The sequence below is a fragment of the Prionailurus bengalensis genome, chromosome E2 (genome assembly GCF_016509475.1).
Source record: "Prionailurus bengalensis isolate Pbe53 chromosome E2, Fcat_Pben_1.1_paternal_pri, whole genome shotgun sequence".
NCBI classification, from domain to species: domain Eukaryota; kingdom Metazoa; phylum Chordata; class Mammalia; order Carnivora; family Felidae; genus Prionailurus; species Prionailurus bengalensis.
The window spans coordinates 33,296,529-33,322,535 of record NC_057352.1 but is presented as its reverse complement, the minus strand read 5'-3'; the positions used below and the strand labels follow the sequence as shown (position 1 = coordinate 33,322,535).

The 26,007-nt window shown below is 53.7% G+C and overlaps 1 protein-coding gene across 1 annotated transcript; it reads right to left on the bottom strand.

Moving 5' to 3' along the window:
* Positions 1-1,422: 1,422 nt before the first annotated feature.
* On the bottom strand, positions 1,423-25,009 carry MMP2 (matrix metallopeptidase 2). The gene is made up of 13 exons (XM_043599219.1): positions 24,516-25,009; positions 21,685-21,911; positions 20,590-20,738; positions 19,431-19,559; positions 19,022-19,195; positions 16,443-16,616; positions 15,465-15,638; positions 13,644-13,799; positions 12,335-12,470; positions 9,967-10,103; positions 8,708-8,867; positions 4,293-4,402; positions 1,423-2,328 (listed from the first exon to the last, which is right to left on the bottom strand). The coding sequence occupies exons 1-13, from the start codon at positions 24,669-24,671 to the stop codon at positions 2,225-2,227; spliced, it is 1,986 nt and encodes a 661-aa protein (XP_043455154.1). The 5' UTR covers positions 24,672-25,009; the 3' UTR covers positions 1,423-2,224.
* Between the last annotated feature and the right edge of the window lie 998 nt (positions 25,010-26,007).

Genomic DNA, 26,007 nt, shown 5'->3' with positions numbered 1-26,007 from the left:
AGGACCTGAGGCCAGGTGGTCCAGCCTTGGGTGCAGACAAGCAAATACTGGAGATGGCAACTTATAATTACTGGTCAACAACTCACACCAGCCTGGAGGGCCTGGTGAGAATCCGAATCAGGACCCTGGGACAGCCGGTGCTTCACACTTAGCTACTGCATAATCTCAGAATCTTCCAACCCTACCGGATAGATGTGTGGCCTTCAGCTCCTCACTTAACCTCTGAGCTTGTACCCTCATCTAAGAATGGGAAAAAATTAATTTCTACTCCATAAAGTTGTAGTAACAATGAAAACAAAGTGAAACATGTAGCGTTCATAGGAAAGCAGTCAAGAAATGGCCCCTTTTAGGTATTACATTGTGGAGCTGCGGAATGTTCTCAGTGTAACAGAGCATGTTAATAATAGTGTATTATAGTCATGATGTAAGCTTCCTTAGCCTCGGGGGTCTTCAAGTAGGGGCTGGCAGTCCTTGTGTCTCTTTAGCCAGGAACTTGCACAAAAGGCTATCTCTTCAGGACCCTCAAGGACCTGAGCCATTGGGCAGGCCATAGGAGAAAAGATGACTCCCAGGCCACAAAGGTCACCTCTAGAGAGTCCTGTCCAATCACCAGCCTCACCATGAGAGGCCTGAAGCAACCAGTCTGTCAGAGCCAGAAAGGGCCTCCGAAATAATCCCAGGCTTTCAATTCGTTTCCCAGCAACTCCAAGCTTCCTATATAGAAGGGGATTAGGGGTGGGCAACTTGGTGGGAAGGAGAGATAAAGAGCTTAAACATTAATAGAAGCTGTGTTTTGAAGGCCCACTTTATTTCTCCCTTAGTTATGTTTACTTAGGGTGGCTTTGGGGGCAGTAGAAGGTAATGCTGCTGATGGAGATTCTGGGCTGGGGCTAGAGCTCTTTCTCTAGGTCATCTTTGGCCTTGACTTGGGTTGTTACCTGATAGCTATGGTACCCTGGGCAAGTTGCTTTTCTCTGGGCCTGTTTCCTCATCAGTAAAAATTGAGCTAATCATTAGCCTCCCCCTCTGTATGCTGTTGTAAAGGTTAAATGAAATGCTGCATGTCAAGTGCCCGGCACATAGTAAGCACTCTATTAATGGAGGGGCGTTTATGTGGTTCAGTAGCAGTAAACTGAGCCTCAGAAAGGAAGGGGCCCTTGAATGAGACCCTGCCAGCACAGTGACAGAACCAGTGCTATTTCAAAGGCTCTTCCTTCAGGACAGAGGGACTCCAGCTCACCCACTTGGAGGGTCTCCTGCTCTTTATTTTAGCAGCTCTGACCTTTGCCGCAAATGTCACCCGGGCCCTGTAAGGAGCAGAGATTTACAGACTTTTTAAGTTTCTTCTTCTGCCGGGGTCTGTAGCCCCTCTCTAGGCTCTGCAGATTAAACAAAAAACAAAAAACAAAACCCTGCAAACACTGCCACTCCATTGGTGTCTTTATTCATACTTGTTGACATTTCCCATGGGGAACTGTTGAAGGAAGGTGGGGGAGGGCTGAGCGGGAGCCATGGCTTGGTTTTCCTCCAGCCAGTGGAGGAAGTGATGGGGTCAGGGACGTACTAAACAGAGTGAACAAGAGAACCATCACTATGTGGGCTGAGATGCATCATGGAGTGACTTCAGACAGCCTGAAGTCCTTCTGTCAAGAAATTCAAAGTGGAACAATCAAGTCGATCGAGAGAAAAGAACAAAGTGCATACAAAGCAAACTGCTAACGTAGAAGAGGTCCTAAGGCGTCCGGCAGTGAGAAGCCAGGTGTGCAGGGTGGCCACATGACCATGCCCCTGTCCCACTGCCCCGTGCCAGGCTGGGCTGTCGGGCCACCAGTGCCCTCTTGAGACAGTCTCTCTCTGTTGGCTCCGAGGGTGCTGTAAGCCACAGAAAGTTGTGGAGGGAGAAAGAGCCCGAAGCGTGGCAGCACCAGGGCAGCCCAAGGCAGGGCTGCATTGAGAATATCAAAGCATCTCTTTGGGGGTGGCTCTGGAGGGCCGGTGGGGTATGGAAGGGGGATGAGGGCACCTGGCAGGGGTACAAGCAGCACCGTTCCTGGGGCACAGGGCAGAGCCACCCTTCAGAATCTTAAATTACCAGGTAGGAGTGAGAATGCTGATTAACTACAGAGCTGAAGGCTGCCAGGCCCTTCCGGGTCCTTCCCTGGCGCTCAGGGCCTGGTTTTGCAGAAGACATGGACGCGCGGGGCCTGGAGGAGCCAGAGACGGCTCAGCAGCCCAGCCAGTCGGATTTGATGCTTCCAAATTTCACGCTCTTCAGACTCTGGTTCTCCAACTTCAGGTAATACGCGCCCTTGAAGAAGTAGCTGTGACCTGGGACGAGACAAAGGGAGGTGGTGACCACCCCATCCTTGGACATTATAGCACATGAAAGGGTCCTGGGAGCCTCCCATAGGGAAGAAGGCTTTAAACCAGAGAAGACCCCCCCCCCCACCCCGCCCCAACCTCTGAGGCCGGAGGAAGGGGAATGGCTGGGGAACTAAGCTCTCTTGAGTCCCTGTTTCTTCATCTGTAAAATGGGGGTGAAGATACGGACCTCTTAGACCTTTGGGCGAGGATTAAATCGGCTAATACATGCTATTATTAATGTAAATAACCATGCTCCACTGAGCACAGGCACAAACTAAGCACTTCCCAGAGGGGGCAAATGAGGAGGCTCCCAGGCCTTTCAGGCCGACAGCTGGCTATTTGGCTTACACAGATTCTGTGTTTTGTTTTGTTCTGAATGAGTTGCCAGCGTACAAACATCTGGAAATTTCACATGAAAATACACATTTCTTGCTCCCTTTTTTTTTTTTTAATTTTTCTTTTTTAACGTTTATTTATTTTTGAGACAGAGAGAGACAGAGCATGAGCAGGGGAGGGACAGAGAGAGAGGGAGACACAGAATCTGAAACGGGCTCCAGGCTTTGAGCTGTCAGCACAGAGCCCGACGCGGGGCTCGAACTCACGGACCGTGAGATCATGACCTGAGTTGAAGTCGGGCGCTTAACCGACTGAGCCACCCAGGCGCCCCTCTTGCTCCCTTTTAAAACAGCTGGACTATCTGAACGATACTGGGCCCCCATTCTTGCAGCAGCCATCAGAAGAAGGTGGTTGTAAATCAGCCAAGTGCCTTCTGGTTCACCTCAGACCTCACCCTTCCCCACTGTATGCCTTGCCTGCTTCATTCATTCGTGCTATTGGCCTGGCCCCTACCGGCTTTAAAATGTGCGATTCCTGGGGCGCCTGGGTGGCTCAGTCAGTTAAGCATCCGACTTCAGCCCGGGTCACGATCTCGCGGTCCATGAGTTCGAGCCCCGCGCCGGGCTCTGGGCTGATGGCTCAGAGCCTGGAGCCTGCTTCTGATTCTGTGTCTCCCTCTCTCTCTGCCCCTCCCCCGTTCATGCTCTGTCTCTCTCTGTCTCAAAAATAAATAAACGTTAAAAAAAATTTTTTTTGAAAAAAAAGAAAAAAAAATGTGCGATTCCTGACGTACGTGATCTCATTTCCTTCTTTCAAAAGGCCGGCACACAGTAGGTGTTCAATAGATGTTTACTCTCGAAGACAATCCTTAACCTAATCCCTAGATTATGTGCTGCTCTTTCTTGGACATGTGAGATCTTTCACCACCGGGGCTTAGGGCCATGTGCTTAGCATATGATAGGGGCTCCAAAGAAATCTTTGTGGAGTTTAATTGAAACCTCCTGTAAAAAGCCAACTGAACTCATTTCCAGGACCCTGCAGACCTCACAGAAGCCTCCTCAGAATATGGTTTTCAAACTCCAAATTCTATCCCTTGCTGATACGGGGTTGTATTTTATTCATCAAGGGACCGGGGGCAGATTGAGTTGAGTGGGAGAACTTTGCCACATCAGCAAGAGGGCAGGACAAAAGTCTGTCCTGTCTCCAATGGAGCCATCCTTCTGCTAATGGGAGGCAGTCACAAGGCCTCCTGTGGAACCTGAAAGGGCCTGGACCAAACCCCGGAATGAATCCAGGGCACAGAGCCCATGTTTCTTGTTCCAGCAGGCCTCCTGCCCTCCCCTTCCCTGGCTCCAGGCCCTGCAGCTGTGAGGGGCCTTTCTGGGTCTTACTGCCTGGAGCCAGCTGAGTGAGCAGAGGTCAGGGGTCTGGATGCCTTCCCAGCCCTGGGCTGAAGGGGCTGGTTTGTTTTCCCCGGGGCTCCGCTTGCTGCTCTGCACAATGAGGGAGTGTGTGCTTGTGAGGAGCTGGGCCCCGGGGCTGGGGGCGGGGAGGCAGGTCCTAGAAAGCGGACAGGGGGCTGGGCCGCTCACCACCGCCCTGCAGGTCGACCACGGCGTCCAGGTTATCGGGGATGGCGTTCCAGGCATCCGCGATGAGCTTGGGGAAGCCAGGGTCCATCTTCTTCTTTACTTCATTGTACCTGCAAGCAAACAGCAGATGAGGAACTGGGGGGGTGTCCCTTAAGGCCAGCCCTCCCCCAACCTGGATGGGAGGGCCCAGCGGCTGGCTCCTGGCTGAGCCTGGAAAACCAGACCTAGCCCTGCAGGGAGGCGGCCGGCTAGAGTCAAAGGCCAGGGAGCCAGACTGGGTCTGGATCCCAACCCCACTACTCATTAGTTATGTGACCTTTAAAAGTCCCATAAAAGCAATCTTGTGATTACTGCTAATGTGTAAGCATTGCCTTAACCACTTTCCATATATTTCCTGTCAATCTTTGTGAGAATCCCAGGACACGGTTATTACCGGAATACTCAGACCAGAGGCTTAGAAAGTGCACCCAGCTCCCAAGTGGTAATCCAACCCAGGCCTGCCTGGCCCCCCCAGCTGCAAGGTGCTCTCTGAACCTCCGCTTTACCGACTATAAAATGGGGTTGTATTGAGCATCTTAATTAAGGTATGTAGGAAATGAAATAACATATGCAAAATGCCTATCTCCCTGTCTGCTGTTTAGTATTTGGGAAATGTTAGTTCCTTCACACACTCTGATCCCTGCTGCAGTGTGGGGAGCACTGGACTAAGAGTCCAGGGATGGGGTCCCGCCTCCACAGTCTTTCACTGAGAGGCTTTGACAAACCACTGCTTCTCCATCCAGGTGGAGGTGACCGTCCGCATCCTGGGAGATGATCTCATCTGGGACAGCCAGGTTACATGAGTGGTACGCGAATCCAAGCCCTGTTAGTCACGGGGCGGGCCTCCCGCCCCCTCCGTCCCTGATGTAGCTTACAGGGCACATAGTTATCCTGGGCCGTGCCTTTTATCCAGATAAATACTTTGAGAATTAGGTGGCATAGTCTTCTTGCTGGCCAGCGATACCTCCATTGTTTTCCTCTTTTGGAGATTTTTTTTTTAAATGCCGGGGACACTTTGACTCCTTTGCTTTTTCTACTTACACTCAACCTACTCATTATTCTCTGAATATTTTAATGATCTCCTAGTCTGCCTGCCTGTGGATACGGCAGCAATCAAGGTAAAAGTCTTGCCCTTGTGGAGCTGATTTTCTAGACAGATCTGTGCTCAAATGCCATTTTGGGGACAGCCGAGCTTTCCTCTGTGGGGCCTCAGAGCGGACCCTCTTCCCCGAGGCCAGCCCGACCAGCCGATCCTAGACACCAACAATAGCTTTCCCTGGGGGTTTCCCTTTCCATCCCTCACACCAACCACCATTTCCACTTGCCCCTCTGCCCACCACCCTGGGAACCGTCGGGAAAGCCCTTCTTAACCCCAGCTGCATCATAAGACTTCTTGCAAAACCTAATATGCTTCCTCGTGACCTGGTCTACGAAAACCAAGTCTTCAGCCCCAAGTCCCAGCACCTCATCCACACCACCCCCTCTGACGCCCCCAACACTACATTCTCCCAGAGTGGTGACGGCTCCGACTCTGGGTCCTATGCTTGAACTCGCCCTCATTTCTCTCTCAGTCTACCCACAGACGGTAGGCAGGGCAGGAAGCAAGCCCATTTTACAGATGTGGAAACCGAGGCTCGGATAAGTGAACCAATTTGCTTCCAAGTTCTTTTCGGCCAGGAAGAACAAGGCATCAGGGCATCAGAAGGTGCTGGCTCTGAAGGGGCCCGAAGCTCTTCGTCTTCCTCTCTGTCTGCAGGTTCCTACACTGCCTGAAAAGGTTTCTTTCTCTGTGACACTCCATGCCTCCCCACCGCTGTGGAAACTGGCAGTGCAGAGCCTGTGTTAAGAGCACAGACATTTCTGTCCCAGCTTTTCCACGGGGGTACCCTTGAGGTACTTTGGCCTCAGTTTCCACACCTGGAAAACGGGGCTAAAATAGGATCTACCTTTAAAAAGAAATAAAGGTGAGGGGCACCGGGTGGCTCAGTTAGTTAAGTGTCCGACTACGGCTCAGGTCAGGATCTCATGGTTTGTGAGTTCGAGCCCCGCATCGGGCTCTCTGCTGCCAACGGAGAGCCCACTTTGGATCCTCTGTCTCTCCCCTGGTCTCTCCCTCTCTTTCTCCCAAAAATAAGTGAGCATTTAAAAAGATAAATAAAGGTGAAATGCACAGCCTCAGGCCTGGGATAAGCCTGTCACGGAAGCCATCGTTGTTCTTTTCAAACATGTTTATATCTAGTTCCTTCATTCGACTGTAAGCTCCACAAGGAAAAGCGTGACTATTTCTTGACCACTGTCTTCCAGCACCCAGCTAAGTGCCTGGCACATAGGAGATACTGAGTATACGTTTGTGCACTTGGTGGAAGCTTCCAGAAGCAGGGGCTGAGAACGCCCTGGCACAGACGAGGGCATGCCAGGCTGGAAGCAGATGCCTGTCCTCTGTCATCTGGGGCTCTCCTTCCTTCTCCAGCAGGGAGGTCCCTGAGGCCTCTGAAGCCTCGGCTCCAGAAACAACGTCTCAAGCTCATTGACTACGTCTTCTGAAAACCCAGTCCAGAGCTTCCAGAAAGGCTTTTAGCTCTGCTGCTTTTAAGTCAGTTTCACTGACCTTCTAGAGCAGCCTGTGCATTCTGGACCCCAGCTTCGGAAGGTGGGCTCGTTGCAGAAAGGGACTGGGAAGCAGATAACTCTGCCCGAATCCCAGCCAGGTGCCGCCACAGCCCGCGTGTCCGTGTGTGTGCGTACACATGCGTGCTTGGGCACACTCGCGTTCACACGTGGTTACATCTGTCCTATATGTTCACATACACAGGGGGCCCTGGAGGGGGAGCACAAAAGTCCTTCCAACACCATGGTTTGTAGACACAAGTGCTGCTTTATGGTTCGAAGATTCACGTTTCTGCCTGTCTGTGCTGCTCACTGTCCGCATTCTAAGATTTAGAGATTCAGGGCGCCTACCGCGCTGAGATGCTATTTGTAGTACGTGCTTGTGCAGAGGAGTGTTTGGGAGCCTACGGGCAGAAAGCCCGCTCCGAGGTTTCCTGGCTGACTGTGTTCTTTCTTGAGGCTTGAGATATCCATCAGCTTAAGTTGCTAAGTATCTTAGCAATATGTCTGGACTTCCTCCCTGACATGGGCAAACAGCTTCTGAATGCAGGGCAGCTGGGGGCAGGGCGGGTGGGAAGGGCAGGGAAGGGGGAGAAGAGGGAGGCCTGGGAGGGAAGCAGGACTGTTTCAGGGATGGCCGGCAAAGGGCCCGGATGCGGAAGCAGCCACAGGAGGAAGGTGCCAACCACCCCTCGCCCCAACCACCCCTTCCACTGACTGAATGACATGGAGGGTAGAGTGGAGGGGCTTGGGGTTTGGGGCCAGGAGAAGCAGTTACAATCCTGGTTCTGTGGCCAACACACTTGCATTTAAATAACGTAGACAAGGTATTTAATTTCTTTGGACCACAGCTTCCCTGTCTGGGAAAGGTGAAGCTTTCTAATCAAATTCCGGAAGTCCGGGTGGCCTTTCACTGACCATTCACGGATACTGGGCTCCCTGACCCATGGCCCTGAACAGGGCCTCTTGGAATTGAACCCTTTCCTTTTGATGACCTAAAGCAGTGAGTAACCTCCTTCTGAACTGGCCCACTGCCAGCCTGCACCCACAGACACTGGCCCCGTGGCAGACATTTCACAGGGTGCCTGCTGCTTCCCGTGGGGCCTGATCTGGATGCTTCTGCAGGCAACTGGTGGACCTATCTCTGTCTTCATCGTATTTTGCCCTCTGCCACCCCCACCTACACCACCCCTATTTCTGAGGACCCCACTCTCCCAGGTACTATAGAGAATAGGGAAGAATAAATAGCATGGTCTCTAGGAGCCGGAATTCCCAGGTTCGAATCCCAACCTGCCACGACATGGCTGTGTGACTTTAAACCAGATACATAACCTCTCCGGACCCCCCGGTTCCTCATCTGTAAAATGGGAATAATAACAATACTTATCTCATAAAGCCCCTTGGAATAATGTCTGGCATCCAGTGTCATTAGTAGCAGCTGCTACCTTTATTTTTATTACCCTCGTCTTCAGTGAGTCACTCCCAAATCGGGGGCCCCACACCAGACAGACATGGGCCCAATCGAAAGACTTCTGAGGAGGAAAGGAGGTTCTGACCAGACCCCTAGCAGCAATGTGCACAAGGATGCTTCATCCTTCAGGGACTTCTCACAGGGCCTGCAGCTCTGGGAGAGGAGAGGCGAGGGAGGGGGCACCCGTGGCCCCAAACCTCCGACTCTGACCCAGGAAACAGGAAACCACACAGTGTCTTCTCTTCGTCCACACAGATGGCTGCGCTGTTCTCCTTTCTACTCTGCCCCACCCCCTTACCTCCAGAACTTGTCTCCAGCAAAGATGTAGGTCTTCCTGTTCTTGCTCCAGTTGAACGCAGCATCTACCCGCTGGACGTCAGGGGGCAGCCCCAGGCTGGTCAGCGGCTTGGGGTACCCTCGCTCCAGGGTGCTGGCTGAATAGACCCAGTATTCATTCCCTGCGGCGGAAGCAAAGCGTGCGTTGGTGACTGGTGCTGAAATCCCTCAGGCGGGCCTGTCCCTCCCGTCCTCTGTCTGCCGGGGACCCCACCGTGCCCATTCTCATCAGGGACACAAGGTCCTGCTCACTTCGGGCTCAGTGCCCAGAATCAAGACTCGCATATATGGTTTCACAAATTGCTTACAGAAGCTGCCTGGCCGAGGAGGTGAGTGGAGGGGGGTGGGGGTGGGGGGGTGCGTGCCTTGCTCCCTCACCAGGCCACACACGCTAAGTGCCACACTTACCATGAAGACCTTTTCCTAATATTGCATCACAGCCCACGAGCACTCTGGGACGGAGGAGGCGGGGAGCTGGCTGGCGGAATCTGTACCTTTGTGCTGCTAAGACTTCAGCTCCTCCAGGAGGCAGTCCCTGTGCCCACCCCTCGGACCAGGGCAGTTTCCTATCAGTCCTCCCTCCCCTATGATTATAGCCTTACTGCATTTCCTCCTGACAGCCTGCTTTTCTCTCCCCGCACCCCCCGCCACCCCGCTAGCTTGTGAGCTCCGTGAGGGCCGGGCTGGATCCCTGGCACGCTGTAGGTTCAAATGAATGTCGAAGGAGCAGGGTTTCCCCGATGTCAGCCGTGTGACGCTACCTTGATGATTCTTAACCACTTACAGAGACTTTTTCTACTATTGTTTGCTTAGTATGTGGCTTTCAGGGAATTCATCCTGAAATCCATAGAAAATATATTTATTTTCTTGAACTAAGTTTTGAATGTTAAAAATGAAATCACCTTTTAAAAAATTCTAACTCAAAACAGTCAAAGGCTCTAGCTTCAGGAAAGTGTTGGAGGCACCAGCACTGAACTGTAATTTTCCTTCTAGAAAACGGATCAGAAGGATTGAAAATTAAAAGGTAATGAAATGTTCACACGTGGGCTAATGCTATTTGATGCTGGGTGTCTGAGCCAACCTCCCAGATGAATCCCATGCTTTTGGAAGTCATGGTTGAGAGAACGGATCCATTAAAGAGAGGGAGCACCCACAGGTGCACAGGAACCACGGTGCAGACCCCTGTGGAGCAGAGGGCGAGGCAGGCCCCTTCCCACACACCTGCAAAGAACACAGCCTTCTCTTCCTGTGGGGCCTCGTATACAGCATCAATCTTTTCCGGGAGCTCAGGCCAGAATGTGGCCACCAGCAGGGGCCCCATGGGCTTGCTACGTGGTGTCACTGTTCGCCAAATGAACCTGGAATTGGGGCAGGGGACACAGAAAACCACACCTTGGGTCACTCTGCAGCTATTACCACATGTAATATTAGCTCCCCAAGCCCACTCAAAAACGTCCCAGCGATGACGCCCTTGGAGAAGGAGCCAAGAGCAAAAGGAAGGTTGGAAAGACTGGAGAATGGGCGGAGCCCCCTCTGCAAGATGGCCAGGGCAGAGAAGCCACTTTTTTGCTCCCTGTCTTGCTTCCTCCTCCAGGAAGCCCTCCCTAACTACCTCTGTCCATACCATATTCTTATCCCTCTGAGTCTCTCAAAATCATCAACACTGGGTGCCTGGAATAGTAGTTTGATTGTTGTTGTTGTTGTTTTAAAATATCTTTTATTTAAATATCTTTTATTTAAAAACGTCTTCAAATATCTTTTATTAGATCAGAAGCCAATTGAGGCAGGGGCTTATGGTATTCACAGAATGTCTTGAATTAAAAGGCAATGGACTCGTGCACCTTGGCAAGAGTGACAACTATTACTTCTGGAGGGCCTACTAAGTGCCAAGCACGTTGTGTGCCTTGTAAAACGAAATCTTCATAATGTCACAAGATTGCAGGCACTCTTGGCGGTGTACCAGCACCCATTACCCATTTCTTCCCCTACCAACCTTCCTCACACAACTCCGGTATTCATGATCCAAGTTTGCCCACCGGTGGACCCAAACCCCATTCCGATTAGCTTAAGCCACTGGTCTCAAAGTGTGCTCCCCAGACCAACAGCATGAGCATCATCTGGGGACTGGGAAACACAAATTATTGGGTCCCACTCGAGACCTATGGGCCAGATTCCCTGGGCTTGGGGCCCGGCAATCTGTTCTAACAAGCCTTCCAGATGATCCTGATAGGTGCCAACCTTTGAGAACCACTGGTCTAAGCTTATCAGAGCTTAGCATTTCCTGGCAATTATTATTGGTTCAGTAGTTGCTATATGATTCATGTGAGCCTAACAAGATTGGATAGACTTGTATCTCCTATCTGGGGACTTTTCTCTCTCTCTCTCTCTCTCTCTCTCTCTCTCTCTCTCTCTCTCTCTCCTGCCGGATGTGGGCAAGGAAGCCTGCTGCCACTGGCAGCCATTGTGTGACCATGAGGGACCCAGCCTTGAGGTGAAATCAACGCGGAGGATGGCTGTGGACAAAGATATCATTGAGTCCTGCCCCTGGAGGCAGCCCTACCTCTGGACTTCATACCACATATACATAATTAAATTGCCTATAATCATGCAACCGTTAGGGGCAGGTCCAAGATTCCAACCCAGGGAATCTGGCTCCAAAGCTCATTCTGTCACCTACCACATTCTATGGATGGATGGATGCATGGATGGGTCGACAGACTGATGAATGGATGGATGGATGCATGGATGGGTCGACAGACTGATGAATGGATGGACGATGGATGGATGATGACTGACTGGTAATAGATAAAGGATGATGGATGGATAGATGATGGACAGATAGATGAATGATGGATGGGTGTATGTATATGTGTATGTACAGATGGACGATGGAAAGACCTTTTAATGCAGTCCTAGATACTGTCTGCCATTCTCCAGGAGGGCTAGGGCAGCTGGGTGAATCTCAGCTCTTGATCGATTGAGTGGAGGCCTTTATCTACAGCATAAAGGATACCACCTCTCCCCTGCGGTTATTTGATCCCCATAGAAAGAATGATTTGGCTATTTGAGGTCAAGGCCATTCCAGGAGAAAGCCTGTGGGAGCCTGGATTACTGTTTCCAATTCTTCCCTCCACCCCTATTTCAGAATGACACATCCATGTGCATTTGTCATGTGACCTCTCAGTACCACCGTCTATAGTGGGTGTTGGGCTTGGCCATGTGATTTGCTTCAGTCAATGGAACATTCTCAGACATGATGTGAGTGGAGGCTTTAAATACGTTTGTGTGGTTTGATTTGGCCTCTTGTGTTTGTCATCTGCCACGAGCAGCTGCTAATCCCAGGAGAGTGAGTGATACGCAAAAGATACCCGAACCCAAACCGCAGCCCAAAGCCAAGACACCTGGCAGACCCATAGACTAGGAAAGAGTAATAGAAATGCCCATTGTGGTAAGCCACTGACATCTGGAGGCTGTCCAATACATAGGACAAGCTGTCTGTACGGGCCATTCTGTGAAGCAAAGGCTGGGGGCACCGGGGTAACGGGACATGGGCAGAGGGCAAGGACGAGAAGCAAGCTCCTGTACTCACCTGTCCTTGAAGAAGAAGATCTCCCCCCGGATCTGAGAGATGCCATCAAAAACAATGTCCTGTTTGCAGATCTCAGGAGTGACGGGGCCGAGAGTTGGGGTGGGGCCGGTGCCAGTGTCAATATCAGGGGAGGCCCCTGGAGGAGGACGTGACCTCAGACTCTCGCCAGCTCCAGGGGCTCTCCCCACCAGGCTGAGCCCCCAAGGCTGCCCACCCAACCTGCTAAGGGTCAGAAGAAATAGTATTCTGGCCTTGGAGTGAGGCCGGGCAAGACACAGAGATGATGTCTGGACGTGGCAGATCAGTGAAGAGAGACCAGGGTCCCAACCAGCTGGTTGGTACTTAACAAATGCTATTCACTGACATCGCCCGAACCAGTCCTCACCATGGCCCTGGCAAGGAGGCCCTGCCATTTTACAGATGGGGAAACTGAGGCCCAGAAAGGTGGAGCGACCTTCCCAAGGATTCAAACCCAGAGCTCAGGTTCTTAAGCCCAAAAGAGAGTCAAGGCCAACAGCGGCCACCAGTGGGTCCAGCATCGGGGGTGTGGAACCTTCTCAAGCATTCATCCCTTTGTTCCTCGTGGCAACCCGTCACAGTTTAGAGAAGACAAAAGTGAGTCCAAGGAGGTAAAGACCTGCTCCATCTCTTGCTGTGGGTGAGGGGCAGATGCACTTGAACTTGGCATCTCTCCCTTTGACTTGGTCCGGGCACCGGGACCATTTGATACCTTTTTTTTTTTTTTTCTTACTGGACCTACTCTAGCCTCATCGTAAGCATTAATAAATAAATCACTGTTTTCAAGCTCTGGTTGAATTACGCCTATTACACATCAAGATAAAAGAATCGGGTATGAAAACCAAACACCTTGGGTCCCCTCCCGGTCTCATCAGGATCTTCCATACGCTGGGACATTCGGCTCTGTATTTAGCTCCCTCTCCTGGATTCTAAACCTAACTTGGTTGCTTTCCTGGTGACGCTGGGCCAAAAGGGGTACCTTCCTCAGGCCTCGGTTTACTCACCTAGAAAATGGAGAACCAGTTTCTCCCCTGCCGACCTCACAGAGTGGCTCTGGGGAGCCAAGAGGGGCATGAATACTGGTGCTATTTGGAAAGGAAAGGGACTATCCAGGGGTCCCCTTGGAGGGCTGCTCTGATACCCCCAGAGCTGATCAGTACTCCTGTCTCCTGCCTTTGGTCTCCTGCGGTCCTGGAGAGATGGGACCTTGCTGGTTCCCAAGCCCTGGCCTCCATCCTGGGCTGCGTGACCTCCCCAGACCCCCATCCCGAAGCCCCACACGGAAGGTTACCATAGAGCTCTTGAATGCCCTTGATGTCGTCGTGGGACAGGCGGAAGTTCTTGGTGTAGGTATAAATGGGTGCCATCAGGGCCCCAGGGTCCTGAGAGTGCTCCAGCCCCATTGCATGGCCAAACTCATGGGCTGCAACCAGGAACAAGCTGTACCCTAAGGGCCGCAGGAGGGGAGGGGGGCAGAGAGACAAGGGGAGAGAGACAAGGGAGGATGAGGGTTCTGAGGACATCCACATGGTAGGGCCAAGAGCCTTGCAAATGGCACATATTGATTTTTCCTTCTCCCGAATACTCTGGGACTGAGATACTATGCCCATTGCTTCCAAGTCGGGTCAGCCAAAGTCCCTTTGTCCCTTCCCATAGTGGGCGGCTGCTGTGTGCTATAAAGAACAAATAGCAGCTGCAAATCCTCTACTTGGGGTCCCATTTGATAAAAAAAAAAAACCCAAAAAACTTGCACTGTAGGGTCTCCGAAGAGGAAAGAGACTGGGCTCACCCTTCCTGCCCCAGGGGAAGTAATGACAACCATTCCCACTTGGAGTGATTGCCCAGGCTTAGCCACAGACAGAGGGCAGGCTGTAGGAGGAGGGGGGTCTCCCCAAAGGATAGGTTCGGTTCCTAAGACGGAGCTCCCGTGACTGTGACCTTATATGGAAATAGCATCTTTGCAGATAAATTAAGACGTAAGTTAAAAGGAGGTCACACTGGAGCAGGGTGGGCCCTTAATCCAGTGTGACCTGTGTCCTTATAAGAGGAGAAGATACATAGAAGGCCACGTAAAAACAGAGGCAGAGACTGGGGCCATGCAGCCCTCATAGGGAAGGTGGCCGTACCAATGCCTTGATTTTAGACTTGTAGAGAATACATTTCTGTTGCTTTAGGACACCCAGTTTGTGGCACTTTGTTATGACAGTCCTAGGGAACGCAAGTGTGCCACAACAGCTCTGGGGTCTTAAGCCATTCCAGCAGATGGAGAATCCCACCTTTACATAGAAGCTGGAGCAGGGCAGGTAGTATCAGGATACGTCCTAGAGTGGCATTGGCAGGGGTTAAGAAAACGTCTTTCGGCCAGTCTCTGCCGGTTAGCCCGTGCCCAAATACCACCCCACTGTGAGTAAAAAAGAAGAAAAGTAACATAAAAAGAAGCTGATCTAATTCTGGCCAGCCCCGGACCAGACCTCTCACCGGCCATCTGGCGCCATCAGGGAGCTTTAAGCCCAATCCACTGGGCCCTGCAGACTAGAGTGGGCATAGTGCCCCCAACCACCTCGCTCACTGCACTGACCACATAGTAAGGTCATGGCCTATCTCCTGGTCATGCTCTTGCCCCAGCTTGTGAGCCCTGGGGGGCACACTGTCAAGGTCCCCCCACCCATTCACAACTTGGCAAAGGAGGGTGCCAATGGGACACGGAGGGCTCTGGGGACTCTCTTGTGCTACCTGCAGGGTGGTGTTGGAGAACGGATGCCGCTCCTCCTGTTTTTCCTCTCTTTTCCTGCCCACCCAGCTCCTTGCAGGCAGCTCCCCACTGGAGGGGAATGCCTTGCAGGGGAATCATTCTCTGGAACAGGGTTACCCTGCGCTCGGCACTGGGATGTTTTGCATAGCCACAGCCCCGCCTGGTGGGGCGGTCAAGGCGGAGGAGAAGAGCGCCATCTCCACGGATGGGCGGGGCCTCAGCCAAAGCAGTGTGTCTGCCAGCACAGGTGGGTGTCTGGGGGTGATGTCTAGGCCAGAGGTGGGTGGGGGCCCAGGAAGGTTTCCAGTGCAGGGGCGGGGCAGCATCTGGTGTTTCTGCCCGACGGGCGGAGCGCTGTACCTTGGTCAGGGCAGAAGCCCCACTTGCGGTCATCGTCATAGTTGGCCGTGGTCGCACACCACATCTTCCCATCGCTGCGGCCCGCGCTCGTACAGCTCTCATGCTTGTTGCCCAAGAAGGTGAAGGGGAAGACACAGGGGGCACCTTCTGAGTTCCCGCCAACAGTGGACATGGCTGTGGAGCGAGGGACATGGGTCAGGGGGCAGCAAGGCATCTGAGGCCACCACCAGGGAACCACACGATGTGGACATTAACAAATCACGCTTATGGAGCACACCCGCTTCAGCCCTGGGCACTGGTGCAAGCACGTCTCTATAACCCTGTGCAGTAGGGACTGTAAGTCACCCCCATTTCGTGGATGGGAAACTGGAGCTCAGAGAAATTAAGAAACTTGCCTGAGCAGATACTGCTGGAAGCGTCAAACCCACGCAGCCAGATTCCAGAGCTTTATTAGCCTCCCGTGGATGAGGCCGGAGGGGACCAGAGGCAAAGGGTGCTGGGCACAGCCAACGGGGCCAGCATACTTAGACAGTGAGCTCCATCATGCGGGCTCCTGTGGAAGACCTACCTGTGTCTCCTGCAGAAGGCAGGTGCTCAGTGAAAATCAGGAAGGAAGGGAGGGAGGAAGAGAGGGAGGGAGGGAGGGAGGGAGGGAGGAAGGGAGTCCTTACTGAAAAACAGAAGCCAAAAGACAGAGAAACAGACTAGAGCAAAGAAAGGCAGGGAAGACACACTTCAAGATGAGACAGAGAGAGAGAGAGAGAGAAACGATTACAAGGAAGCTGAGAGTGGGTGGGCCATTCACAGAGGGTCCTGAGCTGGCCTGACATTAGGGATCACCATTTCGGCTGAACTGGCTATTGTTCTGATCAGCATCTGTTCGGATTTGGGTGCTCATGCTGTACCAGCTGCTAAGGACTCTGATGAGTTGCCCCGGACAGGGGGAGGGGGCTCTGGTAGCTTTGTGGAGACACCCACCGGTCTCGGGGCAGAAGCCATACTTCTTGTCTCGGTCGTAGTCTTCCGTGGTCCCGCACCAGCGGTAGCCGTCGGTGCGGCCCTCGGTGGTGCAGCTGTCGTAGGATGTTCCCTGGAAGCGGAATGGGAACTTGCAGGGCTGTCCGTCAGCATTGCCACCCATGGTGAACAGGGCTGGGGGTGAGGGAGAGACGGAGAGAGCATGAATGTGAGAGGCCACCCACCGCCCAACCCAGAATGAGCTCAGCACCTGCGTGGGCGCAGGGCTGGCTGGGGGCCAACCTGCCAATTCACACCAGCGAAGATATAGCATCGTTAAGATGTTAAAACCCGTCTATGCTGGTAGCTGAGCTGCTGCTCCTCTGGTCCCCTGGAGGGTACTCCTGCCTCCCCAGCCACCTCGATCCCTCCCCTGGGACCCTATGGGCCACCCCTCCTCCCACCAATGAAATGGTTAAAACCTGGCACACAGCATGGGGCCTCCAGAGCCCTGCCCCTGACCCAACCCCAAGGTGACTGTCCACTCTGCCTGGTCTGTGCCCAAGCCATGCAGATTGCTAAAAATATCATCCATGGTGGTCGGCAGGACCACAAATCTTTGCATTCGAGAGAAAGGAAAACGGAGGTTCTGAGAAGGCTGGTTCTGGAACTGCTCATGGTCATCTCTCTCTTGCTCACACCCTTTGCCACACACACACACACACACACACACACACAGAAAGCTTCACCTCCCTTTCAACCCCAGGCACTTTCCTGGACGGCCCTCCTGTGGTCTCTGTAGGAGAGAGAGGAGGAAAGGAGGGGGAGAATGGAAGAGAGGTGGCGTCTCCAGACACCTTCTAATATGCACTCCGAGCTCCCACTCTGACCTCCCCAAGACAGAGGTTATGCCTGGAGAATTTGGGGAGAGTGGGAGTCAGAGTCCGGGCTTGTCTGTCTTGGGTTTTCCCCCTGCTCCCCCATGCCTTCATCCACCCCCAAAGCTACAAAATGGTGTATCTCTGAAATTGCCAGCTAGCAAAACCACAAGTGCGTAACAAGGACCATCTGTGCACAACGGCGCCAGAGGTGACCTCATCAGCCCTCATTAACTCCACCATGGCCAAAATGGGGGCCAGGGACCACAGGATCAGGGTCCCATATCCTCACTACTCCCTTCTCCCCAACCAAGAGACCTTCCCCCCGCAATGCCAGAAACAAGGAGACCAAGGGAAGAGCCAAAACTGAAGCCAGACGCCTTGGCGGCCTCAGGGAGGGAAAGGCAACGTGTTAACCTTGAGGGAGGCCAGCCTCTGTCTCTGGTCTCCCAACAGCTTCATTTCTACCACCCAGGAAGCCCCCATCCCCTTTCAGATCCTGCCCCCAGCAAGGATGAAGAAAAGCAATCATTGACTCAGCAGTCAGGAGGGGCTGAGTAACCAGAACCTCTATCCCAAGACCGAACACGTGCATGTTGTATGTACTGGAATCTGGCTAAACACCAAGTAAATGGCTAATGTCCTATGCAGGGAAAAACCAAACTTATGAATTACAGCTGTTTCTACTTCCATGATCAAGGCCTTCTCTTCTAATCACAGGGACTGACACATGGCAAGGTTATCTCTGCTCGAATCCCTACTGGGAAATGCCAGAGACATAAAATATCTTTGTTTAAAAATTTGACTTATTAATGGTCAATGACTTGAACTCTTACTTAATACAAACTATCGCGTGAGCTTTGAGATGTACACGCACTGTTTTTGTGATTTCTGGTTATGAAGTGTGTGTCATCGTGAAGGATCTATTAAAAAAGGATTGGGTGTGTTATGTCAAAACCCTTACCCCTTAAGGAAACTCCTTGCTCTATATGGCTTCAAAATCTCTAAACGTTTTGTCACAAGCATCAGCAAAAACACAAAGATACTGAGTCAAGCCTAATGCCTTCGCTGAGACACAGAGATGCAGACACAAGAAAGGGAAGATAGAGACCCCGAGAGGCACATGGAACAGTCCCACACCCAGACGTGTGCACGCAGCTATGCACACGCACGCGCGCGCACGCGCACACACACACACACACACACACACTGGAAGAGTCAGCATCAGAACCGGAAACGATGGCTGAAATTCCCAGGGCTGGTGTCCCCAAGCCAGATTGGGTACCGGCCTCGGTGTCTGAGTCTCGCCTCTGAATCCCACTGCTAGGCTTCCGATCCACCCCCCCCCCCCAGCCTCTCCTCGTGTCCCTGAATCCCCAGTTCTGGCCGGAGGACCACTGGGCATCTTAGTAATTCTAAATTCATTCTCGTGCACATTAGAAAAAAAAAAAATAACTAGCACGTCAAACCTGTGATTTCGCAAGTATTTCTGCTAAGGGCAAAACAAAACAACTGATTTCCTGCAAGTATTACGTACGTAATCGTGCCGATGAGAAGGACACAGCAGTGGCTCAGATGAGGCTGGTAGGGCCTGAACGAACCAATGAAGTGGGGCACACTGGCCGCGTCCGGCCTGGGGTGGGGTGGGGAGCGCAGGGGGTAGTGGGGAACCTGGGAAGGTGGAGGCTGAGGTGGAAACCCCGGGTCCAGGTGGACGCTCACCTTCGTGGGGGCAGAAGCCATATTTGCCATCCTTTTCAAAGTTGTAGGTGGTGGAGCACCAGAGGAAGCCGTCGCTGCGGCCCGTGTCCGTGCAGCTGGTGTATTCCTTGCCGTTGAACAGGAAGGGGAACTTGCAGTACTCCCCGTCAGCGTTCCCGTACTTCACGCGGACCACTGAGGGCAGCAGGGGGTGGGTGGAGTGTGAGCCTCTCCGGGCCCTTCTTTGGAGACCGGGACTCTGACTCACCGGGCTACGTGACCTCCCTCCCCCTGCCGTCTCTCCGGTCCCATCGGAGCAGATGGAGGTGCGCGCGGCGGCCAAGGAAGCCACGGTCCTGGTTGCTAGGGACGGCGAGGCTCGCGGAGGACTGGGGAGGAGACCCGGGCGTGCGGATGTTCACTTTCTCACCTTGCCCTTCTCCCAGGGTCCACAGCTCATCGTCGTCAAAGTGGGAGTCTCCCCCGACGCCAGGGCCCGGGGCAAAGGCGTGAGCCAGGAGCCCGTCCTTGCCATCAAAGGGGTATCCATCTCCGTGCTCTGTAACACAGTGGGTCTCAGCTTCTAGCTGCCCCGGCCACACCCAGCCACGCCCAGACCACGGTCCTACAGCGGCCCTAACGTCTGTCTCCTTCCCTGTCCCGGTACGGTTATCCGGCACCGGGAACACGGCGTCTCCGCAGAGGGCTCCTGACTTGATCGTCACCATCCCACGGTCTTCGGTACCCCTCAAGTCTATATGGTATCTCTGCCACTGACCTTCACTAACGACGTTACACCTACACACAGACTAACATGCCACTCCGGCGTCCTCACCACTCACTCACTGTCCCCACCTCTACACCATTGTCTACATCACCTACCCCACGTTCCCTGCCATTTTGGCCCTAGCGCTTCCCCTCAGGTCACACCATCACCAAGATCCGCATTAGCCCTCATGCCGACTTTGCCGCCCAGGTCCACACCATCCACCCACACGTCAACACTGCTGCCTGCACCGGTGCCTTCGCCCACATCACAACGCCGCTCACAACGTCCACGCTCCCTCCCTGCACGTCTCCACTACCGCCAGTGTTCACAAGGCCAGCCCACACGGTGTCCTTGATCCCAGGTTCTATTCTGCTTACTCTGGCGTCTACACTGCTCTGTTGTTTCCGAGCCACCCTCACATCCGGAGTTGCTCAGTGTCCCCCCAGCATTAGCCAGTAGAACTTTCTGTGATGATGGGGATATATTTTGTGCTGTTCAATTCAGTAGCCACTAATGTCCTGTGGCCACTAAGCACCTGAAATGTTGCCAGTGTGGCCGAGAAACTGAATTTTAGGTTTTATTTAAATGTAAACGGCCCTATGTACCCAGTGGCCAACATGTTGGGCAGTGCAGGTAGACCACTTGCTTTCAGGGCACACCCCCCTGTCATGTCCCCTGCCCCCACATCAGCGTGGCTCTCCAGTGTCTACATCTTCTACTCTCCTGTCTAAGCTATGCTTAGGACTCCGGTGCCCCTCTAATGGCCAGACTGCCCCCCTGGTCTCCACCCTGGCCCCCTGCTGACCCCTCTTCTGCCTACCCCAGCGGCCAAAGTTGATCATGATGTCCGCCTCTCCATCGTGGATACGAGAAAACCTTAGCGGGGTTACATCACTCCAGACTTGGAAGGCACGAGCAAAGGCATCATCCACTGTCTCGGGGTCCAGATCAGGCGTGTAGCCAATGATCCTGGAGGAGATAGAAACACGTGTGAGTGTGCCTGTGTGTACCAAGGAATGTGAGTGTGCATATGCACACGAGCATGGACATATAGGTGCAAGTGTGTATATGCAATTGTGTGTGTGACCACGCCTGAACGTGGGTGGATGGGCACGCATGAGTACAGGTGTGCGAGTGTGTGCTTAAGCAGGTGAGGGGTGCATAGACTTCTGCACGCACATACGAGCGTGTATGAGCCTGGATGCACGGGCAGGTATATGTGTGCGCGTGTTGAACAGAGCCTGCTGGGAGAACAGCCCACCCAGAATGCCTTGGGGTTCTGTGGAGCCCTAGCCCAGCCCATGCCTCCATGCCCTGGCTCAGAAGCCTCATTCCTCACCTCTGGCTGGCGGGCGAGGAGGCAAGAATAACGCGTTAAGGGGCACAAGGCAGAGATCTCCCCCTTGGAATCCAGCACGAGCCAGACAGAGCAGAGCTCGCAGCCCAGTTCACAATCAGTTATAACAACTCTTTAATATCATATAAAACTCAATTAGCAACCAATCATCAAATTCCCTCCACCTGCTCCAACGACCCCACTTAATAATAATAATAGCATATTATCGTAATAACAGTGCATATAATGTGACGAACGACTAGCATTCACTACGCTCTTACCGTATGCTGGACGTCGTGAAATCCCCTTTATTTATGACCAAGCTTAGTTCCCAACAACCAACTAGGAAGGTTGTGTTTTAGCCCCGTTTTGTAGACTGGAAAGCCAAGGCTCAGAGCACTAGAAACTAAGTTGACTGATGCCCCAAGGCTATTATTGTGAGATTCAAGCTGTGGTCCATCTGACTCCATTTCATAAGAATTCCAGGCCCCTCACTGGATACCCCCTGGGTCCCCAAGAAGGGAGAAGCAAGGCCCGGAGACCCACTGTCCCCACGGCCCAGGGGCCCTGCCTTGGCACCTGTATGTGATCTGGTTCTTGTCCCACTTGGGCTTGCGGGGGAAGAAGTTGTAGTTGGCCACATCAGGGTTGCCACAGCGAGGCTTCCGCATGGTCTCAATCGTGCTCTGGTCAAGGTCACCCGTCTGGGGCAGCCCAAAGAACTTCTGCATCTTCTTTAGTGTGTCCTTGAGCACGAACAGGTTACAGCTCTCCTTGGGGCAGCCGTAGAAGGTGTTCAGATATTGCTGGAAGACAGGAACACCCGGAGGCAAGCAGCCACGTCAGGATGGCACAATACTGACCAAAGTAGTCAGGGAATCCAACAGCACTGGGTAGAATCCCGGGTTCCCCAACCAGCTCTGTGACCCACTGGTTGAGTCACATCAAAGCTGTAAAGCATGGCTTGCAACACGTGTTCAGTGCTTACTATATGCCCTATATGGTTATTGTTACTATCCCCATCATCCAGATGAAGAAACTAAAGCTCAGAGAGGTTAAGAAACTTGCCTAAGATCCCACAGCAATGAACGGAGGAGCTAGATTCGGATCCAAGCAATCCGGCTCCTGGGTCCACACTCGGAACTCTAACTCTCTGCCCCTCTTCTTCTCCTCTGTCATCTCTTTTAATTCACCTAACGGCTGATGACATAGAAATTGTTTTTCTCGCTTTTCTTATAAGGAGTTTCATGGCTTATGTGCACGGATTCCCATCACAGACAGACCTGGGTACAAATCCTAGATCTGTCATTTCCAAAAAGAAAATCATCTTGTCTTTCCGGATCTGAGCAGCCAGCTCTGCCCTAACCAAGGCCTAAACCAAACAGACCCCTGGGGAGTCGCAGGGACCGACCAGCTCATTTGTCTCTTCACCAAATGTTTTTTTGACGGCTGCCATGTGCCCAGCCCTGTGCCAGTATTATTGGGGATAAACTGGTGAACACGACGGATGTTTCTAGTCTCCAGGGTTCAGATCCCAGTGTGGGGAGGCTGATAGACCATAGTGGGTGCAATATTAAATATGTGATCTGTGTTGTAAAGACAGCCAGGAGACCTTATTACGGGGGCCCTAACCTTGTTTGGGGAGCAGTTAGGAACGGGAAATAGAGGGTATAATAATAGTGATAATGAGAATGAGAACAAAGGTTATCCCTTATTGAATGTTTACCGTGTGCCGGGAACCCTTCAAGGTGTCTAGGATTACTTCCCCCTTAGCCCTGAGACAAGCATCACTATTATTTTGTCTGCGGAAGCAGGTGAGATTGAGAACTTAAGTCACTTGCCTAAGCAGGTCAGTTGTTAGAGTCTCTCTGATGTGAACCTAACCAGTCTAAGTCTAGAGGAGGCTTCTCAGGCCTCCTACTGCATTGCCTCTGGGCAACACGGGCTTCCAGATGCTGTAGGAGGTGTGGGGACCCAAGTAGCTTTGTCAGTGCTACAAAGCTCACCTTCACCCCCAACCAACAGCCACGTCAACATGCCGGCCAGCTCCAGACCCTTGTAAAAAAGCAGCCCCCTAAAAATATAAGGTCTCCCAACCCACTTACCCAGCTGGGACAGAGGTCTATATGTAAGAAATGGGAGTGGTGTTATCACATCCTGAGAAGGGGCACCTAGGGTGACCAGAGGGGACCAAAGTCCTGTCCTGGGCAGGATGGGGACCAGGATGAAGGAGAATGAGATTTCTGGGGTAGGTGAAGCAATAAAGGAGCAGATGTCTGGAAGGCGGGAAGGAACATCCGGAGGGGTCCTCAGCCCCAGGGGCTCTCAAGGTGAGGAGAGGTGCCCCTCGGGTGCCCCCAGCCCCCTTGTGTAACGTGTAACGCTGCCGCGGTCGGTCAGGGAGCCCTTCCAGCCAGGCAAGCGAGTGAGTGAGCGCGCTGGCAAAACAACGTCTGAGCCACAGCTCGGAGCCCCGCCAGGAGGGAGGGCTGCCTGGCGGCTCTCCGGCCGGCCGGGGCTCCTGGCGCTCAAGGCTCAGTCCGCCCCCGCCCCACGCGCCCGGGCCCTCCCGCGCCGCCCCTCCCTGCGCCGGGCGGCCAGCTCTCTCCTCGGGTCCTCAGCCCTCTCCGGAGAAGTTCGAGGAAACTTTCCGAGGTGCAACCCTTGACCTTCCTGACCAACTTGTCCGTTGCGCCAGGTGAAAACGATGCGCTCTCTGCTTCCCTCCTGCCCCAAATATCTGCCAAAAAATCCCCTCCAAGGCCTCTCTCCAGATGTATGCCAAAGGTTCCTCGACGTTGGCCAAGCTCGGCTTTACCCTGAATTCCTCTCCACATGTGTGCAAAAGTTAACCCAAATTGTGTGCCAATGGACCCTCTTCCCGAAGTCCTACAGAGGTTTCGAAAGATCCTCCATTTTCAGAAGAGACCCCTTTTAGGCCTTTGGCCAAAGGTCTCCGACTCTCGCCAGGGGCCTGTTAGCCACCCCCCCAGATGTGTCCAAAAGTTGTTTACAAAGCTGCCCCCTTGCCAAATCCCCCAGATACTACACAATGCCCCTGCTATTTACAAAAGGGGTCCCTTCCAGCTGTTTGCCAAAGCATTCCCTGCCCTACCCCCGCTGGTTTCTCGCCCCCCACCCACCCCTGCTGTGTCCTAAAAGTTGCCAAGTTGTTTATCAAAGGCCTTCTCCAATTACCGAGGATCCCCCACGGTTTGCAAAAAGAGATTCCCTCCTTCAGCTAGCCAAAGACCCCCCAAGTTGTTTCCTGAAGCTCCTCCCCAAGCCGTGTGCCCACCGCGGGGGTGGCTTTTCCGGAGACCCGGAGAACACCCCCACCCCCACCCCCCAATCCTCGGCCTCCGAAGTTTCTCTGAACTTGACTCCTGGAGGCCAGCGCAGCGACTCACCACGGCCAGCTCTTTGTCCGTTTTGGGGGCCACATCTCCAGGGAACTTGATGATGGGCGACGGCGCGGCGGCGGCGCGGCCCAACAGGCAGCCCAGGACGCAGAGCGCCCGCAGCGGGCCGGCGAGCGCGCCCCGGGCCCCTCGCGCCTCGGTCATCGCGCTCCCGGGCCCCGCGCGTCGCCCGGGGGTCGCTGGCTCGGTGCGGGTGGCCGCGTCGCCGCCTGGCTGGCGCCTGCTCCGCCGCGCGGCGCTGCGCTCCGAGGGGCCGCTCGACTCGGTGGCCTGGGCTTCGCCCGGCTCAGCGGCGCATGGTCCGGCCCCCGCGCCCCAGCCCCGCGCCGCCGCCCGTTCCCGCCGGCCCCGGCAGTCTCTTTGTATGTTTAAAGCCCCAGATGCGCAGCCTCCAGCCACCGCCGGAGGAAGTCTGGATGCAGCGGAAACAAGGGAGGGGGCAGCCGCCAGATGTGGCCTGCTGGGCTGGGAGGGCGCTTGGCTGTGCTGGGAGGGGGCGCGCTCAGGCCCGGCCCTCTCCGCCCCACCCCACCCCACCCCCCCGCTCGCCCTCCTCCTCTTTTCTCCTCTCTCCGCCTCCTCGCCCCGCCGCCAGCCGCTCCCGGCCTTGGCGGCACGGGCAGTGCGCGACCTCTCCACCCCTACCCCCATCCGGGCGCCAAGACTAAGGACCCCCTGCGGGGGGACATCTGGCGCGACCACTCTAGACTCGTGACGTCCAGAGGTTGGAGAGCAGCGGTTCTTGGAGGGACGCCCGGGGTGGGGGCGAGGGCAAGGCTGCCTTCCGTCCGAGATGGGGAGGAAAACCCCGAACCATCTTCAGATTGCGAGATTGTCAGAGGGAGAGATTTTAGAACTTTAGAGGTGAGGACAGAGAGCAGTGAGAGAGCCGGACAGAAAAGAAAAGAGACAGAGGGATGGAAACAGAAGTGGAGGGTCCCTCCTCTCCTTCCTTCCTTCCTCCCTCCCTCCCTTTCCTTCCTTTCTTTCTATGGCAAATATTTAAGCATTTGCCTGGCCTCAGGCATGATGCTGGGTGCTAGAGGTATATACACTTGGAAACACAGCAGTTGTGGTCCCTGTCCCCGAGGAACGTCACCTCCCTCTCTCAGGAAAGAGAATTGGGTGCAAAGGAGAACTCCAGCAGACTGTGGGAACACCTGCCCTCAGCCCCTAAACTAGTGGAGGTGGTCAGGGAGGGCTTCCTGGGTGAAGGGGCTTCTGAGCTGAGACCTGAAGAGCTACCTACGGAGACACAGGAGTGTTAGGTGGGGGGGCTGGAGTGGGAGGGCTGGTTCAGGCACAGTCTAGGGAATGAATGACACACGCAAAGGTCCAGAGATAGAAGAGAGCAAGGGGTCCATGGAGAAGAAAGCCGGCGCTGTCAAAAAAAAGGTGGGGGGCAGGGTGAAGAGATGGGACTAGGGGTCAGTAGGGACCAACGTAAAGAACAAAGTCACGGGCTGAAAGGGCCAGGAAC

Excerpts from the sequence above, each read along its gene's own strand:
- MMP2 (XM_043599219.1), bottom strand. The coding sequence starts at position 24,671 with ATGACCGAGGCGCGAGGGGCCCGGGGCGCGCTCGCCGGCCCGCTGCGG. Across the intron at positions 21,912-24,515 it reads CGGACAAAGAGCTGGCCGTG|CAATATCTGAACACCTTCTA; the intron begins GTGAGTCGCTGC and ends CCTGTCTTCCAG. Across the intron at positions 13,800-15,464 it reads GGGCTTCTGCCCTGACCAAG|GGTACAGCTTGTTCCTGGTT; the intron begins GTACAGCGCTCC and ends TGCGGCCCTTAG.